Source organism: Aulonocara stuartgranti, assembly GCF_965226115.1.
Source record: "Aulonocara stuartgranti genome assembly, chromosome: 7".
NCBI classification, from domain to species: Eukaryota; Metazoa; Chordata; class Actinopteri; order Cichliformes; family Cichlidae; genus Aulonocara; species Aulonocara stuartgranti.
The window spans coordinates 61,514,696-61,540,613 of record NC_138945.1 but is presented as its reverse complement, the minus strand read 5'-3'; the positions used below and the strand labels follow the sequence as shown (position 1 = coordinate 61,540,613).

At 41.4% G+C, this 25,918-nt stretch overlaps 2 protein-coding genes across 3 annotated transcripts; one reads left to right on the top strand and one right to left on the bottom strand.

Moving 5' to 3' along the window:
* Positions 1–1,286: 1,286 nt before the first annotated feature.
* ric8b (RIC8 guanine nucleotide exchange factor B) lies at positions 1,287–11,541 on the top strand. 2 transcript variants are annotated; one of them, XM_082540881.1, is made up of 10 exons: positions 1,287–1,572; positions 1,970–2,017; positions 2,103–2,732; positions 4,732–4,826; positions 7,068–7,218; positions 7,491–7,589; positions 7,693–7,837; positions 7,977–8,121; positions 8,387–8,506; positions 10,236–11,541. In XM_082540881.1, exons 1-10 carry the CDS (start codon positions 1,489–1,491, stop codon positions 10,342–10,344), a joined length of 1,626 nt encoding a protein of 541 aa, XP_082397007.1. In that variant the 5' UTR covers positions 1,287–1,488; the 3' UTR covers positions 10,345–11,541. The 2 variants fall into 2 exon arrangements, with proteins under 2 accessions (XP_082397007.1, XP_082397008.1); XM_082540882.1 differs by having other exon boundaries at positions 1,288–1,572; positions 7,494–7,589.
* A 353-nt stretch (positions 11,542–11,894) lies between these two features.
* Positions 11,895–24,496, bottom strand: LOC309710969 (NAD-dependent protein deacetylase sirtuin-3). Its single transcript, XM_082540884.1, has 8 exons — positions 24,170–24,496; positions 17,494–17,716; positions 14,768–14,986; positions 14,367–14,599; positions 13,075–13,175; positions 12,830–12,991; positions 12,527–12,739; positions 11,895–12,412 (listed from the first exon to the last, which is right to left on the bottom strand). The coding sequence occupies exons 2-8, from the start codon at positions 17,706–17,708 to the stop codon at positions 12,224–12,226; spliced, it is 1,332 nt and encodes a 443-aa protein (XP_082397010.1). The 5' UTR covers positions 17,709–17,716; positions 24,170–24,496; the 3' UTR covers positions 11,895–12,223.
* Positions 24,497–25,918: the final 1,422 nt, after the last annotated feature.

Sequence of the window (25,918 nt, the reverse complement as noted above, 5' to 3'; positions counted from 1 at the left end):
AGACAAGGCATGCTTTAAACTGAGGTGCACAGTCTCAAAGCAACACAGACTACACATAATAATAATGAAATATAATTTTAAAAAGTGAAACAAACACAGTTGCCAGGCACTTTACTGAGTACGCCTGTTCAACTGCTTGTTAAATGCCTGGTTGTTGGTGCCAGAAAGCGCTGGTAAGAGTATTTCAGAAACAGATTATCTGCTGGGAAAACCACACAACCATCTCTTAGGTGTGGAGAAAATGGTCCAAAAGTTTGAAAATAACGATCAGCAGTCCTCTGAGTGAAAATGTTTTGATTGCATCAGAGGTCAGACTGCTTCAAGTTACATGAAAGCAACAGTAACTCAAATAAACACTCTTTTAAATCAGGGTATGCAGAAAAGCATCTTCTGCATACGAGGGGCGACATCAGCAGAAGACCACTGATGCCACTCCTGTAAGCTACAAACAGGAAACTGAGACTACAGATGACATGGGCTCACAAAATTTGGATGATAGAGGACTGAAAAAAAATGTTGGCTCATCTGATGAGTCTTGATTTCTGCAGCAAAATATGGATGGTAGCATCAGACTTTGGTGTATTCAACATGAAAGCATGGATCTATCCTGCCTTGGATCAGTGTTTCGGGTAGCTGGCGATGTAATGGTGTAAGGCACACTTTAGACCCTTTAGTGCCAGCTATCATATGTGGGTATTGTCACTTATCCGTTATGACCACAGTCTATCTATTGATGTTACAGTTAGACCTAAAATTAAAATAAAATAACTGAGATGACTTTGTGAACTGAAAAAATATTTTAAAAATTAATTGATTGCAACCCTGATGAGGTACTGATGAACATGTTTCACTGATGAGCAGTAAAACCAATAAAATTAATCTAAAACAAGAAAAACTACTTTGGAAACTAAAATTAAATAAAATTAATAATATCAAAACCCGAAAATGACCAAAATGAGAACGAATTTTTCCTCGTTATTATTTCGATGGGAGAAAACATGACTTGAAAATAAAATGTCAGAGACAGAGTCCGGTTTTATGGGGGTTTATTGGTCAGTAAACTGATATTTTTCCAGATCCGACACACTTTGATTGATCAAAATTTGTTTTCACAAATTCCAAATGAATTTAAGAATTTCACGGGGTTTTTTTTAGGTTTTTTTTTTAGTTTTTCCAGTTTTCTAAATATTTATTAAAGTTACTTGGATTCATTCATTCTACACGTCTTTGTTTATACGCAAAATACACGTCATGTATCCTGCCAGATAAACTGCGGCTCTCCCTATGACACATTTTGCCATCATCGGACTGTTTACTGGAATATGTGAATAGATAAAGTGGGAGCAGGTCTCTGCTGCAGCTGATGGAGGCAGTCAGGGGAGTTTCCCTGTTGACAGTAGCAGCCCTGAAACAAGTTAGCCTGTCATCCAGCTAGCTGTGGCTGCACATCACTCACCGGTAACTCTCCGAGCTTTTCAGGTAGCCCCCATGGATCTGAATAATATTTTATCTCAGCTTGAAACTGCCAGCGAAGAGGACATCGAGAAGCTCTTGCAGCAGTATAATGTAGAGGTGAGTCGCGCGTTTGCTCGTTTTTCTTCAACCAAAACAAACGCCCGTGCTAACGTTAGCTAGCCACCTAGCCAGACAGCTAGCTCTGGGTGACATGAACATCTTTCTGGGCTGCTGAGCCGAAATGTTTGGCTCCGTCAAATGAAACTTGGTTTCGCATTAGCAGAGAAAAAAGAACACACACATTGAGCGAAGCAAAAGTATGCAATATGGCCTTATTTACAGCGCAAAGAGTAGAGCTAAAAAATGCTAATCATGCATCATCCGTGAAAACTTTGCATGTTTCTCTGAGGTTTCCAACTTTAAATCCGTTTCATAGCTTCTAATATGTGATAGTGCACGCTTGACACGAGTCGATCTTGTTTGCTGTCGACACTGAGCATCCTTTCTGTTGCAGAACACCCAAACCTTCACTTTTGACCCAAAGGAGGAAACCCTGCGGAGTGTGAGTACCATCTAGCCCAGCAGCTTCTTATTACATGAAATGTGTGATAGTGACGGTGTGTGTGTGTCTCTGTGCGTCCTTGCAGAAGCTGTGCCACGGTGTGCTCACAGTCCTCGGGAGACAGGTGCAGCCCAGCTGTCAGAAGACATGCTTGGAGACCCTCCGCATCATGTCCAGAGATAAGCGTGTCCTGGCTCCTGTAGCCACCAAGGAAGGCATGTTGACCCTGGCAGGGATGGCGAGGCTGCGGGCTGGAGAGGAACAGGATGCTGACAAGAAAAGCTCTCAGGAACAGACACTGTCAGAGGAGAACAAGAGGGTGGTGGTGGAGGCCCTAAAGTGCCTTTGCAACGTTGTATATAACAGCCCTGCGGCTCAGCAGGTCTGCGTGGATGTGCAGCTGGTTCGTGGTCTGTGTGCCAGCCTGGCCACGGCCCGTACGTGGTCCCATGAGGTGGGCCTGTTCACACTGCGCCTTCTCTTCCTGCTGTCTGCCCTCCAACCTGCCGTGAGGGGGCTTTTGAGGAGAGAGTGGCATGCTGTTAGACTGCTGACAGAGGTGTTGGAGCACACGCTGGATGTGCGCTGGGTTGGTCCGTATGAAGCTGCCCGTCCAGATCCGCAAGCTGTGTCCATGCCTGCAGAGAATAATGAGCGAGCGATGGAAGCACTCAAAGCCATGTTCAACCTCACACTGTCTGAAACTGGTGGTGAGGTGAGTATGCGGTGGTTATACAAAACAATGTTACAGTAAAGGCTCACTCGGTGCTAATCGTTTGTGACTAATTGCACTACAGTCTTAATCTGAACTACAAAGATCATATATGCTGTTCCCAAGAGCAGCCAAATTGCATCTGTCATGAACTGCTGGTTCTCAGGAAGTCGCTCTTCCTCTCAGTGATTTACTGTGAGTGTGTAACCACATTAACTCAGCCTGAGTAAAAAAAAAAAAAAAATCAGTAAGAATGGCTTTTATGCAAAGCTCCTCTGGTAGCTTTGCATGATTCTCAGTCAGAATAATCCTTATTTATCTCAGGTGCAGCACTACAACAGAGAATGTGTTCATTCACTGTGTGAAACAAGCTGCCCATCCGTTATGCCTGATTTAGACCTTTGCAGGAAATCTATACCATAACTTAAGAAGTAACTGGAAACCCCTTTTAACCCAGTGCTATTGGCCAGTTAAGCCCCGTCGAATCCTCCTGTGCATTCCCAGCTTATTTTTGCCACAGTTTTTGACATTATCAATGAGAGAATAATGGTCATCAACTCGGTATAAGCAATAATAATCATAGCATAAATATAATTACTCACAAAGTTTAGCAGATTCCTGTAAGGAGACTACGAAACTATAAAAATGGATGTGAGGGAATATGCGAAGAAGTGGAAAAACCTGAAGGATAAATATGTTTGCCTCTGTAAAAAAATCTCCCCAAAAACTGATCACAGCTATGAAACATTGTTACATGATCACAGTCTAAAACGGCCCTTAAAGACCATAGTTCTAAAATTGCACAGCAATGTTAAGTCAATATGTTTTCTGATGATTTTGCCCTGACCTTCAAATAAATTTGAGCTGGAATAATATTATATATTAAAGATGTTAACGCCTGATAAAAATCTTATTGGCTTTAAAAGTGAAGCCTATCAGAAAAAGTTTGAGGCTGCCACTTTGACCATCATTAAGGAAAATTTGTCCTGCTGTGTTTAGACCAGTCTGAAGTTAGGCTCATTGCTCCTTTATTACAAAATCAGTAAGTCCTTCCACCCCCCCACACACACAGGCCACTCAGTATGAACATGACTTGAAAAAAGGATGATACTTGGTACACATGCTTTTCATTCATGATGTACTTATTGTATGATAATTTTTGCATCTGATTCACTGTCAAACTTGATCGTCTTGTCTGAGGAGGCATTTCAAAGGAGAAACGCGACTGCAAAGGCAGCACCTGAGGCAGTGTAAGTCCTGCTGACACTACGTTTAGTTTTAAGATTCCCATTTGGCCCTGCTCTCCTCTTAGAAATCCAAACTTCCTCTTCCTCAGTCTCACCACAGCCTCTCTGCTCCTGTCACTATTAGACCAGTAACTCCTCCTCGCGTACTCCTGAGTTCTCAGGTTACTTTTTGTTGTTAAACTAGTTTTTTACTTTCAGCCTAGATACTTGCAGCTCTGCGCTGAGCTGAGAATCACCCCATTCTCATATTCAAAATATCATCAGCAAAAGTACCAACACAGCAATTTCTTACTTATTTTCTTGATGTATTGGTGTCAATCTTGATATTTATATTTAGGCACTTTTAACTGCCCTCCCTAATTTGTCACTTAGTGACGTGAATAAAAGTTAATTAAGGAAATAAAGAAGAAACTTGCGGGAGCTAAATGGTAGATGGTGCTGATAGGAGGGAGAAACAAATGAAAATGACACACATAGTGACCCCTTCATGCCTTTTTATTTTATTCCTACTCAGTTACACAATGGCAGCATATCCCGGTAGTTATAGCAGTAGCTACTTTAATATTAGAATAAAAATAGCCACTTTATTCCGTACCACTGATGCGTACTTGCACGGATGATTGATTAACTGAAGGTTTTAGCCTTTGCTTCCAGCCTCATGCCCTTGTAGCGTAGGTATTTTTACCGTACTGCTTTGCTGTGCATAAACAAAACCCCTGGTTGGACTCGGTGTTTTTGTGTGCTCGGCTTGACAGGAAGACGATCACCAGCTCCGGCTCATTGCTGCCATCCTGCGTCATCTCCTGATGCTGAAGACCGAGACCGAGGAGAAAACGGAGGAAGCACACAGGTGGGAATCTGTTCCTCGCTGATCTTCATATGTTAATAATTTATTGTAGCGGACTGCACCTTCGTATTTGATTTAAACCAATATACTTGTTTGGACCTCTTAAACACAAAGAGGCTCAGTCCCTTTGTGTATCCGTGTCCTGTAGCTTTCATGTGTGAATGAGTTATAGCCTCAGACATGACTTGAAAGTGATTTACATAGAAAAGCAGACTGCATCGCCGTGTCTGTGTAGGAAAATCACCTTGTGAGATTTGCGTGTGTCGATAGCAAAGTGCTGTGTAGTTGTATTTTATATTATCTATGAGCTTTTTTCTGTCATTGTGCGACAGCAGTGTTTCTCATGGTAATTTCACACAAGAATGCCAAGAATGTGTGGTCTTAGCCTGAAATTTAAACAGTGTCATGTAAAAGTGAGTGATGATCCTCTTGACCTGTCAGATTGGTGGCTGAATCAGTCGTGGGAGGTTGACCCATTGACCGACCCAGCTGTAATTTGAATGCAGTGTAACACAGAGCTAATTTGAATAGAAAAGGGTAGCACGAAGGAGAGAGTTAGTTTTAAGCCAAGCTGGCAGGCGTTTTAAAGTTTGTTAGTCGGATGATCGTCAGACTAACACATAAATATTTTCAAATGTAGAGTGTTTTGGTGCTACGCGTTTATGACTGACGGACTTCTGGTATCAGACTCAGTAATTCCTACATCTGTGCTCCCTGGTTACGCCATAAAACTGTTGTCTTTTTAAACTAACCGGCTCAAGGATCACCTCATTTCCAGAACTACTCTTACTATTTTTTTTTCTTTTATTCCTACTTTTATCTCTTTGGGTACCAGTAATTGTAAGTATTGCTAACTTGAGAAAAATAAAGTATTTTAGATGATCTCTGGTGAATCTATAGTTTAGGAGGTATAGATGTTAAAATGCAAACTTACCACATGACAGAGACACGATTTGTCATATTTTTATTCCATGTGCTCTTTTTGAGCTCCTAGTGATTTTTCTCTCCTTCTGGTCTCAAACTGGAAAGCATTAATAACAACAAATGCGAAGAAAGCAGAAACGTATCAGAAAACAAACAGGAAAAAACTCCTTTATCTGTCTATTGCTGTTCCTCCTGGGTATAGGTCAGATTTGAGTGAAACTTGATTACAAAGATCACTAAACGATGCTTCAACCAAATTATCATTTTTGCTGTTCCATTTTACCAGCATAACCTTTCTGGAGACGACTTACAATCTCGCCAATCGCTTGCTCCTGATACACTGAACAATATTCAGTTTCAACAAATTGGCAAAGACAGTTTACTCCAATTCAATTCAAATCAACTTTATTTATATCGTGCCAAATCACAACAGCTGCTCTATATTGTAAGGTAAAGACGCCACAATAGTAGAGAGAATACCCCAATCACTTGGCGACAGTGGGAAGAAAAAACTTCCTTTTAACAGGAAGAAACCGTTGGCAGAACCAGGCTCAGGGAGGTGCAGGCATCTGCTGTGACCGGTTGGGTGTGAAGGGACGAAGAGAGGACAAAAAACAGACTGTGGAAGAGAGCGAGATATAATAACTAACGATTAAATGCAGAGTGGTGTATAAACAGAGTGCAAAGAGGTGTGAGAAGATGAAATGCATCATGGGAAGCTTCCGGCTGCCTAGGTCTATTCCCATTTAACTAGCGGAGGGTTCATACTCATCTGGACCAGCCCTCACTAGAAGCTTTGTCAAAAAGGAAATGTTTAAGCCCAATCTGAAAGTCGTGACATAAGATTCACACGTTTAAGAAGAAAGAACTTTAGAAAGTACCAAATGATAGGAAAGGTTGAACTATTGCATTGCTATGCATTTCACTTATATATCATTAGACTGTGATGATTTCATTGGTGGGGATTAGGACGGAAGGGGTCCTATGGGTTAACAGTGCCATGACATGCGGGTGCACTCACATATTTTCATGGTTTCTGCTGAGCATGTCGTCTTAATTCTCCCGAACTCTGACACATTCATTTGGTAGTGAACTACAGTGACCTGTCCCAGATGTTGTTATTTAATACAGCCAATGAGTGAGAAGAAAACATGTCACTTTCTTTGTGTGCTTTGCACCTGTGAATTGTGGTGAATCCTGAGCAAAACCTGGTATGTCTTTTCAAAAGTGTTTTAACCTTTTTGTATTTCGATTTTATTCTCCAAATACCCTAAAACCTCTGGATAATTAAAAAAATATAATGTTTTTAACTGTTTGCAGCCATGCCGTGAACCTGCTGAACAACCTGCCCGTGTCCTATCTGGATGTTTTAATTGACGTCCCCGTGCAGGGAGGGCAGGAGAAATATGCCGGAAAAAACATGGACGCGATCGAGGTGTTGCTGGACTTCATGGAGAAAAGAATCGACAAGGTAAAATTCAACTTCTGTCACGATGACGATGACGCGAGAATAACGGTTTAGCATCCATAAAGGTGTTCTAACTCCACCTGGATGTTTTTGTTTTTATTTATGATTAGAAGGAGAAGAAAGCCTGAATAAAGGTCATGTCCCTCAGGTTCTCCTCTGTTATTCAGTGTCTCCGTCATCTTATTTCTATTAGCTGCGTGCTTGTGTGTTAAGGATATCTATCCAGCCCCTGAGTTTGTGGAGACAGTGAAGTTTTTGTGGTCTGTCACTCCAAGCAGGGGTCCAATTACAAAGAGGGTTTGACTCCAGTACTCAGCCTTTTGACTGAAGGATCCAGACACCACAGGGAGATCCGCAGATATATCAAAGCTCAGGTAATCACGGTTTGTGGGCTCAGCTTTAGAGGCGTGTTAAAATAGAAATATTGATGCACTATTAAGCCTTATATCCTTTTTTTTTTTTTTTTGTTTTTTTAAGGTACTTCCCCCACTGAAAGATGTGAAGAGCAGGCCAGAGATTGGCACCACCATCAGAAACAAGCTGGTTCGCCTCATGACACATGTGGACATGGGCGTGAAGCAGACAGCTGCAGAGTTCCTGTTCGTCCTCTGCAAAGAAAGCGGTGAGTGATTTAAAATGGAGAAGAAGGGGACGAAAAATGTGGCCTTTTCGGTTGAGTGCAGTTTATGAGAATAATTACCTTAACACATCAGGATTTATGTGTAGCAATACCACCTTTTAGTAAATGTGTTGTCTTGCAGTGGACAACCTGTTGAAGTACACGGGGTACGGAAACGCAGCAGGACTTCTTGCGGCTCGAGGACTTCTTGGAGGAGGGAGAGGAGAGACTCAGTACTCTGATGATGAGGACTCAGACACAGAAGAATACAAATCTGCCAAACCTTTGTGAGTCCTCCACACTGGGATTACAATAAGGTGTCACATATTTAACTGTTGTGTGTACTACATTTGTGCTGCACCGATTCAAAAACTGCTGGTCTAGTAGCTGATGTTGATCCTCCCTCTCTCTTTTAAAAAAAAAAAATTATTTCCTTTTATTCTCGTAGAACAAACTCCAGTAATTTAATCCCAGATATAACAAATAGCTGCCATTAGTTGAATTCACTTTGCAGCTATACATTCAGCGTTCTCATCTATTTCTTTTTTTCAGCATCAACCCCATCACCGGTCACGTCGAGGAGCCGATGCCGAACCCCGTCGAAGAGATGACCGAGGAGCAGAAGGAGTACGAAGCCGAGAAGCTGGCCAACATGTTCGACAAGTTGTCAAGGTAATAAACTAGAGAGCTCGCTAACTAGTAGTGAGGCATGCTTCAAAATCTACAATGTGCTGTTTACAACACTTAGAAAAGTACCAGAGGATTTTCAGTTGCAAAGTTTTTGGACCGAAAACAGCTGTGTGTGTTCTGACTTCACCGCAGTTTCTGATGGACTGAAAAAGGTTTAGAGGTCATTTCATGCTCTGCCTCAAAGCGCAAATATATAAAGCAATCTGCTGTCTGGGAATTTGCTTTTTCATATTTTAGATTAGCTTTGGATGCATGAATGTGTTTAAAAAAAAGTCTGTGTAAAATGGAAAATTCAGTATGATAGATGCCTCAGAAGTCTTGTCGAAATATTTTTTTTCTTTTACCATGCCTGCTCAAAATATAAATACACAGTTTCCCGAGCAAAGGGTCGTGCTGTGTTTGTGTTGACCTTTCCTCAGCGAGCGCAGAGGCCAACGTTAGTTTGCACAGCGCCTGCACAAAAGTAACACTGAGCCCGCTCCCTGCCAACCGAGTCATCGTTGGAAGAATCTCTTGCCTTTTAGGTGTAGCTTCAATTAGGACTGGACTTTGTGCACGCCGCGTCATTCAGCCGGTGTAAATGGAGGAGCTGCTGCCACAACGCACCAGCGGCATCATTACCTCCGCTCCTTAATTATCACCTAATTGGCTCACACAGTCGACTTGTCGTTTCCCTGTTCCTTTATTCTGGTTTTTAATAACACACGTCCTGACTTTATTCTTCTTTTTATTTGACAAGCAAGGCGGTGGTCAGACAAGGAGTGGACTGAGACAGAGGCACAGCTAGACAAAGCTATTCGGGTGGAACGTGGATCAAGAGACATAGGTGGATAAATGCGCAGGCATAAGAAAGCCGTCCTCGCCTTTGTTGAGCCAAAAGAGGGCGTTGAGCTGTAATGAGGCACGTGCACCCAGAAGAGGAAGATTCCTTTCCGAGGCCGCATCCCCTTTCTTCTCTTCCTCTGCAATGAAGGAGAGGTGGTCCCTTGATGCCGACTCTAAGGAGATCGGTCAGGTCCTTGCAAGAATGTGCCCCTCTAACTGTTTAACTGGTGCTCCAATTAGCACATACTCTGCACCCCCACCCCACCCCTTACACCTGCCAGACTCCCCCCGCCCAGCCCTCTGTCACTCCCGAGGAGGAAGGAAGACATTTTTCGCCCTCTCTAATTGGAAGAGATGATGCCACATGTTTTTGTTTGTTTTGTCACGCTGGTCTGTATTGTAAATGAGCCAGTGATACCGGGTCACGAGATTCTGGTTCTCTTTAAAGAACTTTAACCTTTAAGAATTAAATGATATTTAATTCTAGGAATCAGAAGGAATTACATGGCCATTTGTGTTTGAGTCTGTCAAATCTTTTGACCGATAATTCTCTGATAAATCATCTCGGAGGGAGTGGTGACACACGGTGCAGGTATAATTGGATTAGGGTGAAGGGGCAGCCGTGGCTTTGAGGAGATTAGGCTGAGTACTGATCCTGTAATTAAACTGCCACTGCAAAGGAGGGGAGGGAGGATGGCCAGACAGGGGCGAGTGTCCATGAAAGGAGGGGAGGGAGTTGTTGAGTGAGGGTCCTTGAGTTGTGTATGCAGAACGTGCAGACGCATGCAATTGAAAAGCCCTTTTTAAAAAGAAAAATGTTCTTCCAGCTTTCCTTTAGCATCCATCCAGCACGTCATATCTGATATCTACTTCTTTGTGTCCGCAGGCAGCACGTGATTCGACCGATGGGCGTCAAACCCGACGGGACGTTGGCACCTTTGGAAGAAACTCTCTGCAGTCCACCTGAGGAAAACTCGGACTCAGACTCGGACTAGTGCTGCTGAATATCTCAGCCACGTTTTCCAGACTAAGCCCGATGGGCCCCACCCCCAACAAATCTCGAGCTGTGATTATTGAAGGTGGGTTCTGTAGCTGGGCTTGAATTTGTGCCTCCATCCTGAATGAGCTGCTGCTGAGTGTAGAGCTGTGTCCAAAAACTTCAGGTGCTGGATGGGAAAGTCCCATTTATCACCTCGGGGGCTGTAACTGGGACAAGTGGTAGTGATTAACAGAAAGCTGAACAAATGGTGATGGTGAAAAATAAAATATTTATGTGTAAGTTTATATCAGGCTTTTATTGCGCTTTGCAGGGCAATCAGCTCCTCTTTGGTTTTTCTTAGTGATATTGACTGACGGCCACTTAAATGCAAATAAAGTGTTATTTTGCAATCATGGACTGGACTCTTAGCAAAATCTTAGCCTCTTTTTTTTTTTCAAATAGGACAGGCACTTGCTGTAATAAATGAAATCAAACCAGTCCTGAAGTAGAACGCAGCTAAACATTTCACAGCAGGCTCCAGAGGCTGTCTCGCGCTGAAGCGGAGTCGTGCGTGGCAGGAAGACTGCCGAGGAGGAGTTCACAGTTACTGCTGCATCTTTTGCTTTAGTGCTCCCTGTGGGGAAAGAATATACTTTCTGCTGAGTTTTGCTTCTTGCTGGAAACACTGTTTTGTTTAAAGTGTAGTTTTGGGTGTGAATAAACATTCCTTCACTTCTCTTTTTTAAAAATATATACATATAAAAAATATATGACTAGAAGGTGCACAATTTTAACACGAATCATAGTAAACACTGTTAGCGGTAAAGCTGCTGGTACTGCTGGAGCACAGGACTGATGTGTTTGTGGACGGTTTAAACCTGCAGCTCACTTTGTGTAATCAGTTTTTACCATGGACAAAAGACAAATGTTAGTGGTAGTTCACTTTTTTCTCTCTGGTACTCGATGACGTTATGGAGAAAAGAAAACAAGTTTCATTAAATTTAAGACTTGAGGCAATGCAGCATTCTCCACAGGTCGATGGTGGTTTTTGCCTGTTCGGGCTCTTGACAATGAAATGTGTGAACTACGATGATTGTTTTCTAATCTCTGTTCCTTTTGTCATCTGCATGATGTTGAATCAAAAAAAAGAAACCTATGAAAATGTTGTTTATTTGACACTAAATGTGTGACTTTATATAAACAAAGTAATATATTTTCTGTGTCTTGGTATAATTTAATTCTATGCAGATCTCACATGCTTGGCCGGTTATACACATAATTTAACTGCTTGTTACATCAGCGTTTCTCATTGTTAATCAAATTTGTGCAAGTTGACTTTACTCTTTTCGATTTGCTAAAGTTGGTTATCATTTGCTGGGTTTCTCATGTCTGTATTTTTCCCCGCATCGCTGTAGATTTGTTTTGTGCTCAGCTGTAAACAATTATTCCACCACATTCAAGTTTTCTGTTCGTGTTTTTCTAAGTGGAAAGCATTTATGAACTGGCATCATATCATTTCCACAAAAGTTAATAGACTGAAGAATAAATGTCTTTTTTTGGACAAAGTGCAAATTACACAATACTTTTATTAAATACGCTCTCAAAGACAGTGTTATACTGATTATAAAACATTAACACATTACACTGACTTAAAACACCTTAAAATTAATATTTTTGATACAAGGCTCGAATGTCTACTAGTGTTCTTGATGGATGCTGTTTGAACTTGATTAACCTTTTGACGCGTTCATATAACCATGATACAAACATCACATTACTGGCTCTTAGATGAAGAGGTAAGACTCTAATCTGATTAGAGGTTACAGTTAACAGAACAGTCTGCCATGTGAACTATGGATAGTGGAAACTTCAAAATCCTTCAAGTGTCGTAATATTTAGTTGCTTAGGGTGGACGATGCAGAGCTCTTGCTGTCTGTCTCAGAATCTGTCTCCTCGCCACCGCTGCCTGCTGCTCTCTGAGCTCCTGGTATGGACCTGGATGTCTCCGTCCTGCCTTGAGGCTCTGCTGTTGCTCTGATCGGACATGTCTGTGATGGCGGACTGCTTACCAACGCTGGGATGGTCTGCAGAAAGAAATGAAAACCACTGAGTGCCACAGGACTGTGTAACAATCATTCTGCAGCTTTTTTCCTTTTTAACTGAGACATGTATGACCTGTGAGAGCTTTTAGAACCCACCAGTGTTTCCTGGTTCCTCATCAGCTCTTCGATCTCGTTGTTCCAGCCGAGCATTTCGGCAAACTTCCGCACAGTATCCTCCAGGTTTCCTAGCTCCATGTGGTCCCCTCGCCGGAGCGGGACCTTCTCAAAGGGACCCACAGCATGTCGGTTCAGGAGGAGACGTGGCACAGTGGAGCGCACCGTGTTCACCAAGCTGGCAAATGGCTCAATCTGAAACATTTTATTTAACATTTAATGGAATGTGCCTTTACACAAACAACCTGTTTTTACTATGATATCATATTAAATTTTAATGTTTACCTGCAAAGACGTGCCCATAATGATGAGCAGGTCAGCTTTTGGGAAATCTTTAGTGTGCAGGAAATACTTCTGAGGAAGGTCCTCTCCGAAAAACACAACATCCGGTTTGACCGTTGCGGCACAAAATGTGCATATGGGGACGTTGTCATTCATTATCGCCCGCTGTTAGACAAAAAACACGCAGGAAAGATTAACGTGGCATCAAGCGCATGGGATTCATATATAATATAAAGAGGCATACGAACCTTGGCCTCCTCAGCGGGGTAAGGAGTGTAGCACAGGTGACACGAAGCAGTGGCAAAACTTCCATGAGCTTCTACGAGTTTTTCATCAGGGATGCCACACACTGAAGGTTTTCAAATATGATCACATTAGGAGCGAAACAGGAGCATTAATGCAAACAATCTGAGTTTGTCCTATTTGACTTTTATTAAAGTCAGACAATAATGAGGGGGAATAAAAATCTTACTCTAGGTCCCTCAAGACAAATCTTAACATCAGGCGTGCTGACTGAAATCTTTTACATAACAAGATATTCCACATAGTGAGGGTTTATAATTATTGTTAATTAATTGTATTTTTGGTGGGTTTTTAGGGGGATATCTAAAAGCTGTTTTTTTAAGCACAGTGTTGCATTTTGCCCAGATGTCTCTGTGGATTTCTGCTTCTAAACTTCTTTAAAAAACAAAAAAAGAAACTAATTATAACATTGATTTTAACTGCTAAATATACTTTTAGGCCAAGGAATTCAATAACAGCAACAAATTAGCTTGAACCGACTATGACACAGGAGAACGGAGAACAGGCAGCCAGCTTTGGGTCCTGCAGAGCAGCTGTCACCAGTACCTTTGTTTGAATATGAACTCTCAAAATGTGCTGCTTTAGAGCAGTGACGGACTGAGTTCTCACCTTCTTCTGCATTCAGCTACAGAAAAGATGCCATTGCAGTTGAGGGTTGTCTTAATGTTGATACGCTGCTTGTAAAGAGAAAGCCAGTGTTGATGGCGTTTCTTCGATCGCTTATATAAAATCATCCACAGAGCACAGATAACATCACTTGCTGTACGGGGGAAACCTGTTTTTCCTGCACTGGATTCCTTGGCCTTGAAAAAGTAGATTTAGCTAAACTCAATTTTTTTTTTAGCTGCAGCCACTTTGTAAAACCCGAGATAGCCGCTACATTGACAAATCCCCCACCAAAAAGGTAAATTAAATTACACATCTTCTCTGACTAATGCACTGAAGAACTCACAGATAGCGAAGTACACTGAAAAATGAAAGCTACCAAACAGCAGTGGACAGGGAGCCCCTTCAAAGACACCTTATTGTTAAATCGTCAAACAACAACCCTTTACAATTCATCCCTGCTGGCAGATGCTTCAATAAAAAAAGGCAGCCAAATCTTCCAATCCTGTAGCTGGGTTTTTCAAAAAGTCACATTAATGGTAATGAGGCATCTCGAGCTTAAGTCAATGCACAAACCACTGGGCAGCTTCAAAACAACACTGATGCTGTAGCCCAACTGTTTCTCACTCACATTTCTCCAGTCCGTCGATGTTCTGGGTGTACAATCGGAGCAGGAGGCCTTTGTGATGAAGCATGCGGATGAAGTAGTGTATGTAGTTTGGACGATGGCTGCCAGGATACAGAGCCTTAGCCAAGGAGAAGAACGGCTGCGGGTCATTGGAGAAGTAGTCGATGTTGAAAATGGCTTCTGGGTATGGGATGTTATACTTTTCCAAGTTTGCGTAAAGACCTGTTCCTGGAGTCCTGAAAAATTGGTACATTGGTACATTCTGAAACACTGATTTTCTGAGGTTCAAGTAATGCAGATAAAAGTGAGCCAGTGGTGGATTTCTTCTTATGGACAAGAAGGTTGAGCTGCTACACAGCTTTCACAGTGAAAATCTGCAGATTGGTGAGGTTTTAGACACCAACCTAAAGTCTGGGATCCCACTTGCTGTGCTGATTCCTGCTCCAGCCACCACCACTACGTTCTTACAGCGGCCGAGCTTCACCAGCCGAGCCACAGATGCCAGGCCTCCCTGGGATGATGACTTAACAGCGGGCGAAGATGGAGCAGTCTGATCAGATCTTGGTGCAGAGGGCTGAGGTGCCGGCACAGAATCACTGCTGGCTTTGGGAACCTTTCCTTTACTGGAGAAAAAGACAGTGTGTGCTTTACTTTGCAGCTTTCATTATTTCTTTTTATAGTCTCGTGTCACATGGACCACACCAACATTACTTTAGACAGTTATCAGTCAGGCCATACCGCCAAGGAGGTGTAATCTGCCCCAAATTCATTATGTTTCCGCTCATTGTTGCAGGACTCTCTTCAGCACTGTGAGTCCTAAACTCCTCATGAAGTCCGTGTGTCATTTTTGTTTCATAAAACAGTGCTGAACTTCAGTAAGTGCATGTGATGCAAACACTGGCTGTTAAATCTTTCACCTGGTGGCTCAAATAATAGAGCAGTATGTAATAGTAATGCAGTGACTTCACAGCTAGTGAATGGTCCTACATCCTGCATGTTCTACTCAAAGACCACAGGCACCTCAACCAAAAGGAATCTCAAACAGATCTGTGATCTTCAGCACAAATCCAGCATCCATCAATATTTTATTACAATTATACCTGTCTGAGAAGGCCAGCACGCCTCAGAATGTTAACACTAGGGCTGGGTCATATTATAACGTTCACGGTAATACCGGTATAATGTTAGGCGACGATAGGAAAATGAAATATCGCGATAGAATATGAGTAAAACGCGCACGCGCAGTGCCTTTGTTTTCATACGCACATGGCCGATTGTTGAGTGAAACAGATGAACCAGAATTGGTTTGTAAAAATGGTGCAACTTCAGTGATGTGGAACTGGTTTGGTGTTTGTCCGTCAGATACACAACAAAGCACATTTTTTGCAGAACATGCAAGCGGCCGTCGTTATTGTCGTATTTGTCGGACTAAGATGCTCTTAAATCTGGGAGTAATCTGGGTCCTAAACTCCGTACTTTCAGGTCAAGCAAACACTGCAGCATCACTGAGAGTTAAACTGTCTAAATTCTTTCATCTTTAATAAAACGATCAGCATTGCTGCTTTACCAGGTGTAACTATGAAGTTTAACTTCCAGGCATCCATGAAAACAAAACTAACGGAGTTAGAAGTTAGCAGGAAGCTAGCGGAAGTAAGCTCGCTAGTTTTGCTAGTTGCCTAAGCATGATATAGCATGTTCTGACTGAGATTTCTGGAAAAATTCAAAGGTACAGCTCTGCTATCACTTCCAACATAAATGAAGACAAACTACACAGCAGTGAGGTTTGTAGGGTTACTGAAGTTGGGCTAGCTGGTATATAATGATGTGCTACGTTATCGCTAGCGACACAGCTATGTTAGCATAACATAAACAGTGAAGCTGGAGGACGAACACTAACACTTTTACACTTATAAAAGTTAACGTGAAGGTTCCTCATGGTTAGAGACAAATGCAATCGCATGGCAGGATGCTGGAAATGCCCCAAACTTCAGTCACGAGAACAACTGAGATAATCCATCCACAATACGAGGTTAGTCATTAATATACTGCAACAACATGGGAATAGAGCAGCTGCCAGAGAATTCAACATTAATGAATCAATGGTACAGAAGTGGAGGAAGCAAGAAGAATGAGTTTAATAAAGTTTGATTTATCTGACTGCTTTGTTTCGCTTAATGTGCCTTATAATCCCGTGCACCTCATGGTCCGAAAAATACGTACTGCACACTGCAGTTTAATGTTGCAAAGCACCTCTTTTTAACTTCAGTGGATATTATACATGGTTATGCTCAGTATATGTCAGCCCATTTCTACTGGAAATGCCTTTTGGTTAAACTTTCAGCAAGGAATTTGCATTTGCACTGTTACATTTTTATAAAGCTTTAATGTACATAAAAACCAGCTTCTTGTTTAAGTGAAAATAAATGGAAGGTTGTCTTTTTGCGCTAGTAATGTTGTGGAGTTGTATTTTGTCTCGCATCAATTATATCGTCAGTTATATCGTTATCGCAAATTTTCAAATATATATCGTGATAAATATTTTTGGCCATATCGCCCTGCTCTAGTTAACACATCTTTAAATGACAAAATATTCATAATTTCATCTCTGTCACGTTTCCCAAATGTTAACCAACAGTAAAACCCACAGAATCAAACAAAAGGATTTAAAACTGAGTGTAAAGAAACCAAGACTCAAGACATTTTGGTGGGCGTGGGCTGAAGCATACTTTTAAAAATAATAATTAGTTCATAGGCAACCATTTCACTGCTAGACAAAAATACTTGATATGAACACTTCTGTACATAATGATGATGATCATGCCTCAGTTTTAAAGCATATTAAGGCCACACTGCTGCAACACTTGCACTCCAATTTCTTGATCATATTATGTTTTTAAAACCTGATTATTTTTATTTAGTGCTCATAGCATAGTGACATTTCTATGTATATATTAGTAAATGAGGGCCATTGTCTTGATGTTTCCTGATGTTCCTGTGGAAAAATGGCTTGAGAGAGCCAAAAGTTCTCCAAGACACTGAACATTTTCCTATTAATTAATACACTGCTGTACTGGACTTGTGTGATGTTAAGTGGTTTTCTTTATACAGGATCACTGTTACATGTCCTTACCCTGTAAACAAAGCATCCTGTCCACTCACACTCATCTGACTGAGGTTCTGAGCCAATGCCGAATCAGTTTGCTTCCTCCTTTGTTTTCCATACAGGCTCGGCCCGGAGTCCGGGGGCTCTATGTGGTTGGTGTGCCTGGCCTGAGAGCTGCGGGTTATCCTGGTGACTGAAGCTTGGGAGGTCTTTTTATCCCAGCTGGACCTGGACCTGTTCATTCCAACACCTGTTGGCGAAAACAATACACAAATTAAACTTCAGTGACTGTTCATGAGCTGTAATTCAAATTTCTTCCCTCTGTCTTATTTGTATGAGATTTGTCTGTGTACTGATAGCACAATGGACATTTTTTTTAAAGAGGCAATTCATAAGCTTGTTTTTTTTTTTTTCCAATGCACGTTTTCCTTTCAATTCACATCTTTTTCTGCTAATTAGTTATGAATGTGTATTCTCTGATTTTCCTTCCTTCTCCTCCCATATTTAAAAAGCTGTTACACTCAAATCATCGGGGCATCCTTTTCTCTTCAGTTCCTCTACACACTGAGAAGCTGAAATGTTTTAAAACTGTCAACTCTTGAACAAAAGGTAATGACTGCAATATATTTACCCCCCCAGCAGCTATGCCAATACAACCCACAGCTGTGGCAGCTTTACTGTTCAGTCAAAGCAGAGAGAGGAGCTGCGAGGTGGGGGGTGAGAGTTAAAAAGAGGGGGAGCAGAGGTGAAAGAGAAGCGTAGGTTGACTGTGTGTCAACAAACCCAGCTGGGAGAGAAAAGAGGATGCCCCCTAACAGCCCCCACAAATGGGCAGACAGGGGTGAGGGGGTGTTCAGAGATAAATGATACAGAAGCAGGATTCAATAAAAGGTAGCAGAGGAGAAGAAGAGGACAGAAGGGAGGAGGGGGCTTCTCCTCAAAGCTATTCTAGGCCTTCAAAGAACTTCCACGAGGAATGACCACAGAGAGGTTGTGAACAAGAAAACAAAAGATGTACAACCCATAAAACAAGTCCATTTCAGAAAGCAATGGGAGCAGCAGGGAGATACGATGCACCCTCCTCCAGAAGCTCTTTATCACCCTCCAGAGGTGAGAGGAGAAGAGACACCTCTGCAGGACACTACTTTGCTAAAACTACTTTAACATTTAAAGGCTTGAAGCAAAAAATAAACAATAAAAATTGAGAAAAAAAAATGCAACTTTTTTCCCCTCTTAAAATAATGCATTAGTGATAAAGAACATGTTAAAGTTCACATTCATCAACCTGCTTTATATTTTAGACACATTCTTTCCCTCCATAAAAGACTGAAGCTCCCACATTACCTAAAGAACTATTAAAAACAGCAGGAGGCCGAGGGTCTTGGCTTTGTCTGGCCCCCTCTCAAAAAGACACTGCTGAGTACAGGCAATATATCACCAGCCCAATTATTAAGATCTCGCACAGACCGTGTTGTGTTGCAGCACTCAACTCAACAACATGATATTAACTCTTGTAGCAGAATCACATCTGGAGATGCTGCACAAACTGCTGTAGTGAATCTTAAGTTGAGCAAATGACTCTGACCTCTAAACTTCAGAAACAACTCTGCCACAAAAGGTCCACAAAGTCATTTTTTATGACATCACCACCACCACCATCACGCTGACTTTGACTTAAATGTTGATTTTAATTCCCCCCCCCCCCAAATCTAGCAAAAAGTCTAAACGTTCCACAGATGCCGTTATCACTCTTTAATGACAAATAAATCCCTGAATAAATGACAAAAGGCTTAAAACGGATTTGAGTGCCCCCTTCTCTTTGCTTGGCCTTTCACTCTGCTTGTTCTCACTCTCCCTAGTTGAAAATCTGAGCCCAGAGAGTCCCACTACCAGACCACCAGGCCTGTAGCTGCTCATATGAGGGTTACAGTCATCTAATTAGGTTTGAGGACACCTCACTGATCACCACGAAACCCCCCTAAAAGAAAGTTAGGCTGATTGATAATCCTTTTAACATATAAGAGACTGAGAGCAAAGGCCAAATGCCAACCAAGAAGTTTGTATAAAGGGAACAAAGGCAACAGCATCCCCACGATATTTACTGATCAGTAGGTAAACAAGTTCTACCTAAATACTGTGTTAAAAAGGAACACAAATAGAGATAAATCAAAGGAATAGTAGAGTAATTTATATTTTAAAAATAAAAAACAGCAAACATTTCCATAAGGAACAGGATTAAGAGTGTTAGTTTCGTGTTTAGTTTTGACATTCACAGTGCAATAATGTTAAAGCTGCTTAGGTATGTTTTTATGATTACATCATCGTAATGGTGCTGCAGTTTATCCATTTTCTGTGAGCGGTGCAACTGAAACTTCAAAGAAAGGCTCAGGTGTCCCTTTGATTAAATTTAGGTATGTTTAATGAGGGGCTTCCCCCTGCAGCCCCGGCATTTAACCCTCCACTTGCAGCAGAGTTGACAACTGCCGACTCTGAACTCTGCCCCCTCCCCAAGCAGACACAGCAGCCTGGTCTCCATAGAAACCACTTCATTACTTAATTGGAGAGGCAGCAGCTATATGTCCTCCCACCCCACCTGCTCACTAATGACATATCACTCTATGTAGCATCTTTGTTGGACTCTCAATTGACACAAAGCAGCAAGTCCTAATTTGTGCTGCTATATTGTTTGCATGTAGAGAGGAAGGTGGGCGGTGGAGAGCTAAATTTGCCCAGCAGGTCGATGGCTGAATAATGACTCTTGCCTTGCTGCTCCTCTGAAGACGCACTCGCCTTAAATTAAGAACCAATGAGCTATCAATACAAGCTTATAGCTTGTACCGAACAACCTACATTCTCTTTAAAGTCACTGCATCACTTTAAAATTCAAATGACATTATTTTCACAATAGTGAAGCTTAGTAATAAGAAACACTTTCTAATTAAACAGTTTAATTCTACATTATTTTCACTCCATATGAGAAAAAATAATAATTTCAATAATTTGAAATATGTCCAAAAATGTTTGAAAAACAACGTGTGGTCACTTGAAGGTGAATCTATGAAAATGCCAAAGACAACACAATTTGACAGACATAATTTTATTTATTTATTTTTTTTCCCAACAAGGTGAGTCACAACAGGAAACCGGATAAGTGAAGAACCAGAGAAGAAGTGGCTAGAATAAACATGATCTACAACAGTTACACAGCATCTGAAAGCTGTGTCTTTAAGAAATAGGGAAAAAGAAAAATCCAGCAGACTTTACACAGGACCTGAGATGTACACCTCTCACCTTAGTTGATTCATCTACTGTTCACTGAAGTCTCACAGAAATATTCTCAGAAAGGATAGCTGTCTAGAATCTATTCTTAAGGAAGGGAAACAGGGAGAAAACGCTGAGGTAGCCAAATTACACAAGAACTGCACTGAAAATCAGTGGCAACAGGTCTTAATTAATGTAAATTTGAAATTTCTGATTAAAATTGTCGTCAATATGTTTGAAGAACCTAAAGAGAGAGGTACAACTGTGTGTCTACAGTCATCTGTAAAACATGGTGGAGGCTCTGTTAGTGCTGTGTTACACACAGTGAGGGTACACTGTCACCTGCTGGCACTTCTCAAGCATTACACATAACATTTTAGTAAACAACAAACTAACCACAAACTAGGACTGTGCAAGCACCAAATTTCTATCTCAGTTAGAAATTTGGCTTCAGTTAATTATTAAAAACAAAACAATGCAAAAACAGTGACAAAAATTACCAAGATTCTTGCCATAACAGAGAAGCCCAACCATAAAAATGAATGAAGAAACCGTGATTGTGGATAAATGTTAGACCCCCAAGTAAAGGCGGACACATATGGCACCAACAACATAGGGATAATTTCAGCTACACTGTGGTAAGTGCATTGTATTGACTACAAACCTCTGTATTCTCCAAGCTACATCAGTACAAACTGATATAGTTTGTACCAGTGGGCTAGTTTGGATCTGCTGTGGTTTTATACATTTAAACAATTTTAGGGTGCAGACTAACACCTGCACCAAGTGCAAACATTACTGGGGTTTTTTTTTTTTTGGTTTTTTTTTAATATTTCACTGGAGAAAACAAACAAAAAAACAAAGCACTTTGGGTAAACAGTCAAGGGTCATATGAGCATCACTTTCCCCTACATTTAGATATACATGAATCTGTTCTGTGTCAAAATCATTTCTGGCAGTCACATTTTTAACTCATGGCTATGAAAACACTGATGTTTGTGTGTTTTATAGAATAGTTTGGTGATATCACAATGATCCAACAACTTCAGATTCTGAGGAAGTTCTCCTAGTCCAGGGGTGGGCAACTCCAGGCCTCGAGGGCCGGTGTCCCTGTAGGTTTTAGATGTGTCGTTAATCCAACACAGCTGAAGCCTGTCCTAGTCCATGAATGCAAAGGATCCACTGATCCAGACACCCTTCTGTGTTTTTTTATTTTTTTATTTCAAAGCCCAAATACTTGTAAGTGTTAAAATGACTATATTAGATATTTACTTTTGAAACACAGGAAATGGATGTATAAGATGAGCCTGGTGTCAAAAATGATATGATCCTTGAAAATTGACCCAGAAATATGTTTTTAAACGTTTAACAGAAAAATTCTAGTCCAAATTTGTTTATGAAACATATTTAAAATAACAAAGCTGACCAGTGTTGCACATGAAGCAGATAGTTACACAATAAAGAAAGATGCACCACGCACACATGCCCACACTTATCAGTAATTAACACAAAAATGCAAGAGACAATACATCAGCTTAAATATCTAAGCTTTCACGCAGACTTTAAAGTCAAAGAATAAACATGAGTTTGAAGGCATACTAAAGGTGGGAGCCAGTTTAACATGAGGTGGGGGGCAACTTATTCAACAATTTAGGGACTATAGCTGAGAAAGTTAGACTTCCCCTCCCTGTTCTTAAGGCTAGTGTTTATAGCTGGTTAGCAGATCTTAGGGCCCTTGCAAATCAAGTTTGCAGATGACACCACCGTTATTGGACTCATCTCGGACGGGGATGAGTCTGCCTACAGGAGGGAGGTTGAACGTCTGGTGTCCTGGTGCAGCCACAACAACCTGGTGCTGAATGCCCAGAAGACAGTGGAGAATATTGTGGACTTCAGGAAGCACACAGCCCCACTCCCCCCCCCATCATCCTGACTGACAACCCCATCACCTCTGTGGACTCATTCCGCTTCCTGGGTACCACCATCACCCAGGACCTGAAGTGGGAGCCCACCATCACCTCCGTCATCAAGAAAGCCCAGCAGAGGATGTACTTCCTGAGGCAGCTGAAGAAATTCAACCTGCCAACACGGACGATGATGCAATTCTACACTGCAATCATCGAGTCCATCCTCACCTCCTCCATCACCGTGTGGTACGCTGGAGCCACTATCAGGGACAAACAGAGACTGCAGCGTGTTGTGCGCTCTGCTGAGAAGGTGATTGGCTGCAGACTCCCATCTCTGCAGGACCTGTACACCTCCAGGACACTGGGGCGTGCACTCTGATCACAGCTGACCCTTCACACCCTGGACACAGTCTGTTTGACCTGCTCCCCTCAGGCAGGAGGCTCCGGTCCATTCGCACCAGAACCTCTCGCCATAAGAACAGTTTCTTCCCCTCTGCTGTTGGACTCATGAACAATAACCATATGACTGTTCCCACCACTAACACATGACCCTACGCTGTGTTCACTGCATCATTCCATGTTTGGCACTGATCACCACCTGCACTCATGTATATATCTATCTACGTAGCACTTTTAATTCTTATTCTTATTTTCATTTTCATGTCTATTTTAGCGTAATTTATGACAGTATGTTTGCACTGAAGCACCGCAGCAATTTCCTAATGTTGTAAACCTGCTCAACATTTGGCAATAAAACCCTTTCTGATTCTGATTCTGATTGGAGGCACATAAGGTGTTAAGAGATAAGCAATATATGGTGGGTTCAACGCAAAAAATAAATCTTAAAATCAATCCTAAGATGCAGGGGAAGCTACTGAAGAGAGGCCAGATCAGAGGAATAAGTTGCATCTTATGCTTTCTGTTAAGAAGGTGAACAGCAGCATTTTGGACCAACTAAAGGTGTGAAAGGGAGGCCTGATTTACACGAACAACAGTTGAGCTGTAATAAAAGCACATATAACATCCAGGGTGCCAATGCTTATTTCGGTTTCTCTGTCACAGGTGTTGATTTGCTTTTTCTGGACAAACCCCGATGTATTTTGAATGCTTGTAGCTCAGAAAATCTTTACACTGTCACTAAAATGATGGGGGAGACATGTTAGCGTGAAACTTTCCACATTTTGGAAGCAGACATCTAGATAGGCCTACCACTTTCTCAGAGAGGAAAATCAGCCCTTTCTTCGACTTAGCATAAGTGCAAACTACGTCAGATCACACTGAAAATGTGGGGTTTTAATTCACTTGAAGGGCCCATGGACTCGTTTCATGAAACTGTATGTGGATCCATTTAGTAAAAAAAAAAAAAAAAAAAAAAAAAAAGCTTTCCCTAAAATCAATTTGACGTTATTTCGCTTCATTCTGCAGGAAAACATGGGAATTGATATTAAAAGATGGAAGTGCAGTGGTAGCACTAACAGTAATGCCACTGAAAGGTTATAAGAGGGCTTTCATTTCATTTGCATGTCATTAGCTACCTGTGTCTTTCCAGACGGCAGAGGTTCTGAATGACGAGCAGACGACGACGACACACTGCAGACTTTTGTTGAGCCACTCGTGATGTTTTACATCCAAAAAAATAAACAAAAACTTTCGAGCTTCCCGTAAAATGTTAAAGCGTAGCCCTCCAGCTGCGGCAGCCAAACAAACAGCTGTTTAAACTGTATTAAGGGTGTCTCCTTCTTCTCAAAGCCATACAGTGAGGTTGCACGCAGCCTGAACGGGAAGTTTTTACAGAGCGAGATGTCACTCTGCTGCCGTTTCCGGGTACTAAATTACTGTGTACGAATACAGGCGGGAAACTAAACAGGAGTCACGTGACACCACGTTTCCGGTAAAGTCCTATTCAAATTAATAGTAGGTCTAAAAGTCACCCAGCGATACATTTTGGATGTTCAAAGAGGTGTTTGTAATCTTTTTGGAGGCTGTAGCTTGATTTGCTGATATCATACAGAGAGATGTTTCCTTTATTTAGCCTGTGCTCACAAACATGTGACAAGACCAGTAAAGACACAAGCAAAAAAAAAAAAAATTGGCCCTGATTAAACCCCCATATTATAGTACTGTAATAGTTAAAAGAAATTTAAAAAAAAGAAATTAATTTTAAAAATGAACCAAAACTAAACATTTTGTAAATATAAAAACTATCATGATTGACTACAACAGTAGTTTCTCTTTGCCAACATAGAAAGGCTGTGTTTGACAGCACTCATTGGATTGATCGATACGCAGAAAAATGGGAAAGTCCAAGGAACTCAATTAAGATCTAAGAAGAAGAATTATAGATTTATACAAGTTGGGAAAGTCTCTTGGAGCCATTTCTAAACAGATTACAAGATCATTAATTCAAGATCAACAATTTAAACATCTTGTTCTGGCAAGACAAGGCCAGGACAAGATATTCAGATCTGTCATCTGTTTGTAATGTCTGGAAAAGAGCCAAACTGTTACCCTCAGACGACAGGAAAAGTTTAGGAACAACCCAGCAGCCACCGAGGCTCAAACCTGCCATGACCTGGAAACTGCTGAAACATCAATGTCCTCTGCCCACAATTAAGTGAATTTTTGCATCACTATGGAACAAGATTGTGTCAGTCAAGAAACAATCCCCTGCTCTAGAATCAACATCTTCAAGCTTGACTGAAATTTACAGCTGTCCATGCTGTCCAGCTGTCCTCTGAAGAAAAGTTTTATGGTCAGACAAGGAAAAATCTGAGCTCTTTGGCCACAATGACAAGAGGAATGTTTAGTGGAGTAAAGGTGAGGCTTTTAAATCTGCAAAGTCTGTACCAGCTGTCAAGCATAGTGGTGGTAGCATGTTGTTTGCAGCTATTTTGCTACCAGGGGTACTGGTACATTACAGAAAATGGACAGAATAATAAAGGAGAACTCCCTTTAAATTCTTCAAGTTTACCTCAAATCAACAGCTTGATAGTTGAAACTTGGACAAAATTGGGTGTTTCAAATGGACAATGATCACAAAGACACATCAAAACTGGTTTTGGAGTGGAAAATGCAGGCAAACATTAAGCTGCTATAAACATCTTTCCAAACCTTTCCAAACCGTAACTCTATTGAAAATGTGCAGACTACACCTGAAAGTTAGGTCCATGTATCAAACCAACAAATTTCAATTAACTACCAAGCGTGAAATGAAGAGTGAACAAATATCCAACGGAAGCTGTAACCAAAGCTTTTTGATGGCTACCAAAAGCATCTGGTCAAGG

Coding starts and splice junctions, on each gene's coding strand:
- ric8b (XM_082540881.1), top strand. CDS start 1,489: ATGGATCTGAATAATATTTTATCTCAGCTTGAAACTGCCAGCGAAGAG. Junction 2,018..2,102: donor AGGAGGAAACCCTGCGGAGT/GTGAGTACCATC, acceptor GCGTCCTTGCAG/AAGCTGTGCCACGGTGTGCT. Junction 4,827..7,067: donor AAAACGGAGGAAGCACACAG/GTGGGAATCTGT, acceptor AACTGTTTGCAG/CCATGCCGTGAACCTGCTGA.
- LOC309710969 (XM_082540884.1), bottom strand. CDS start 17,708: ATGAACAGGTCCAGGTCCAGCTGGGATAAAAAGACCTCCCAAGCTTCA. Junction 14,987..17,493: donor CAGGATGCTTTGTTTACAGG/GTAAGGACATGT, acceptor CTTTTTCTCCAG/TAAAGGAAAGGTTCCCAAAG. Junction 12,992..13,074: donor ACCCCGCTGAGGAGGCCAAG/GTTCGTATGCCT, acceptor TTTGTCTAACAG/CGGGCGATAATGAATGACAA.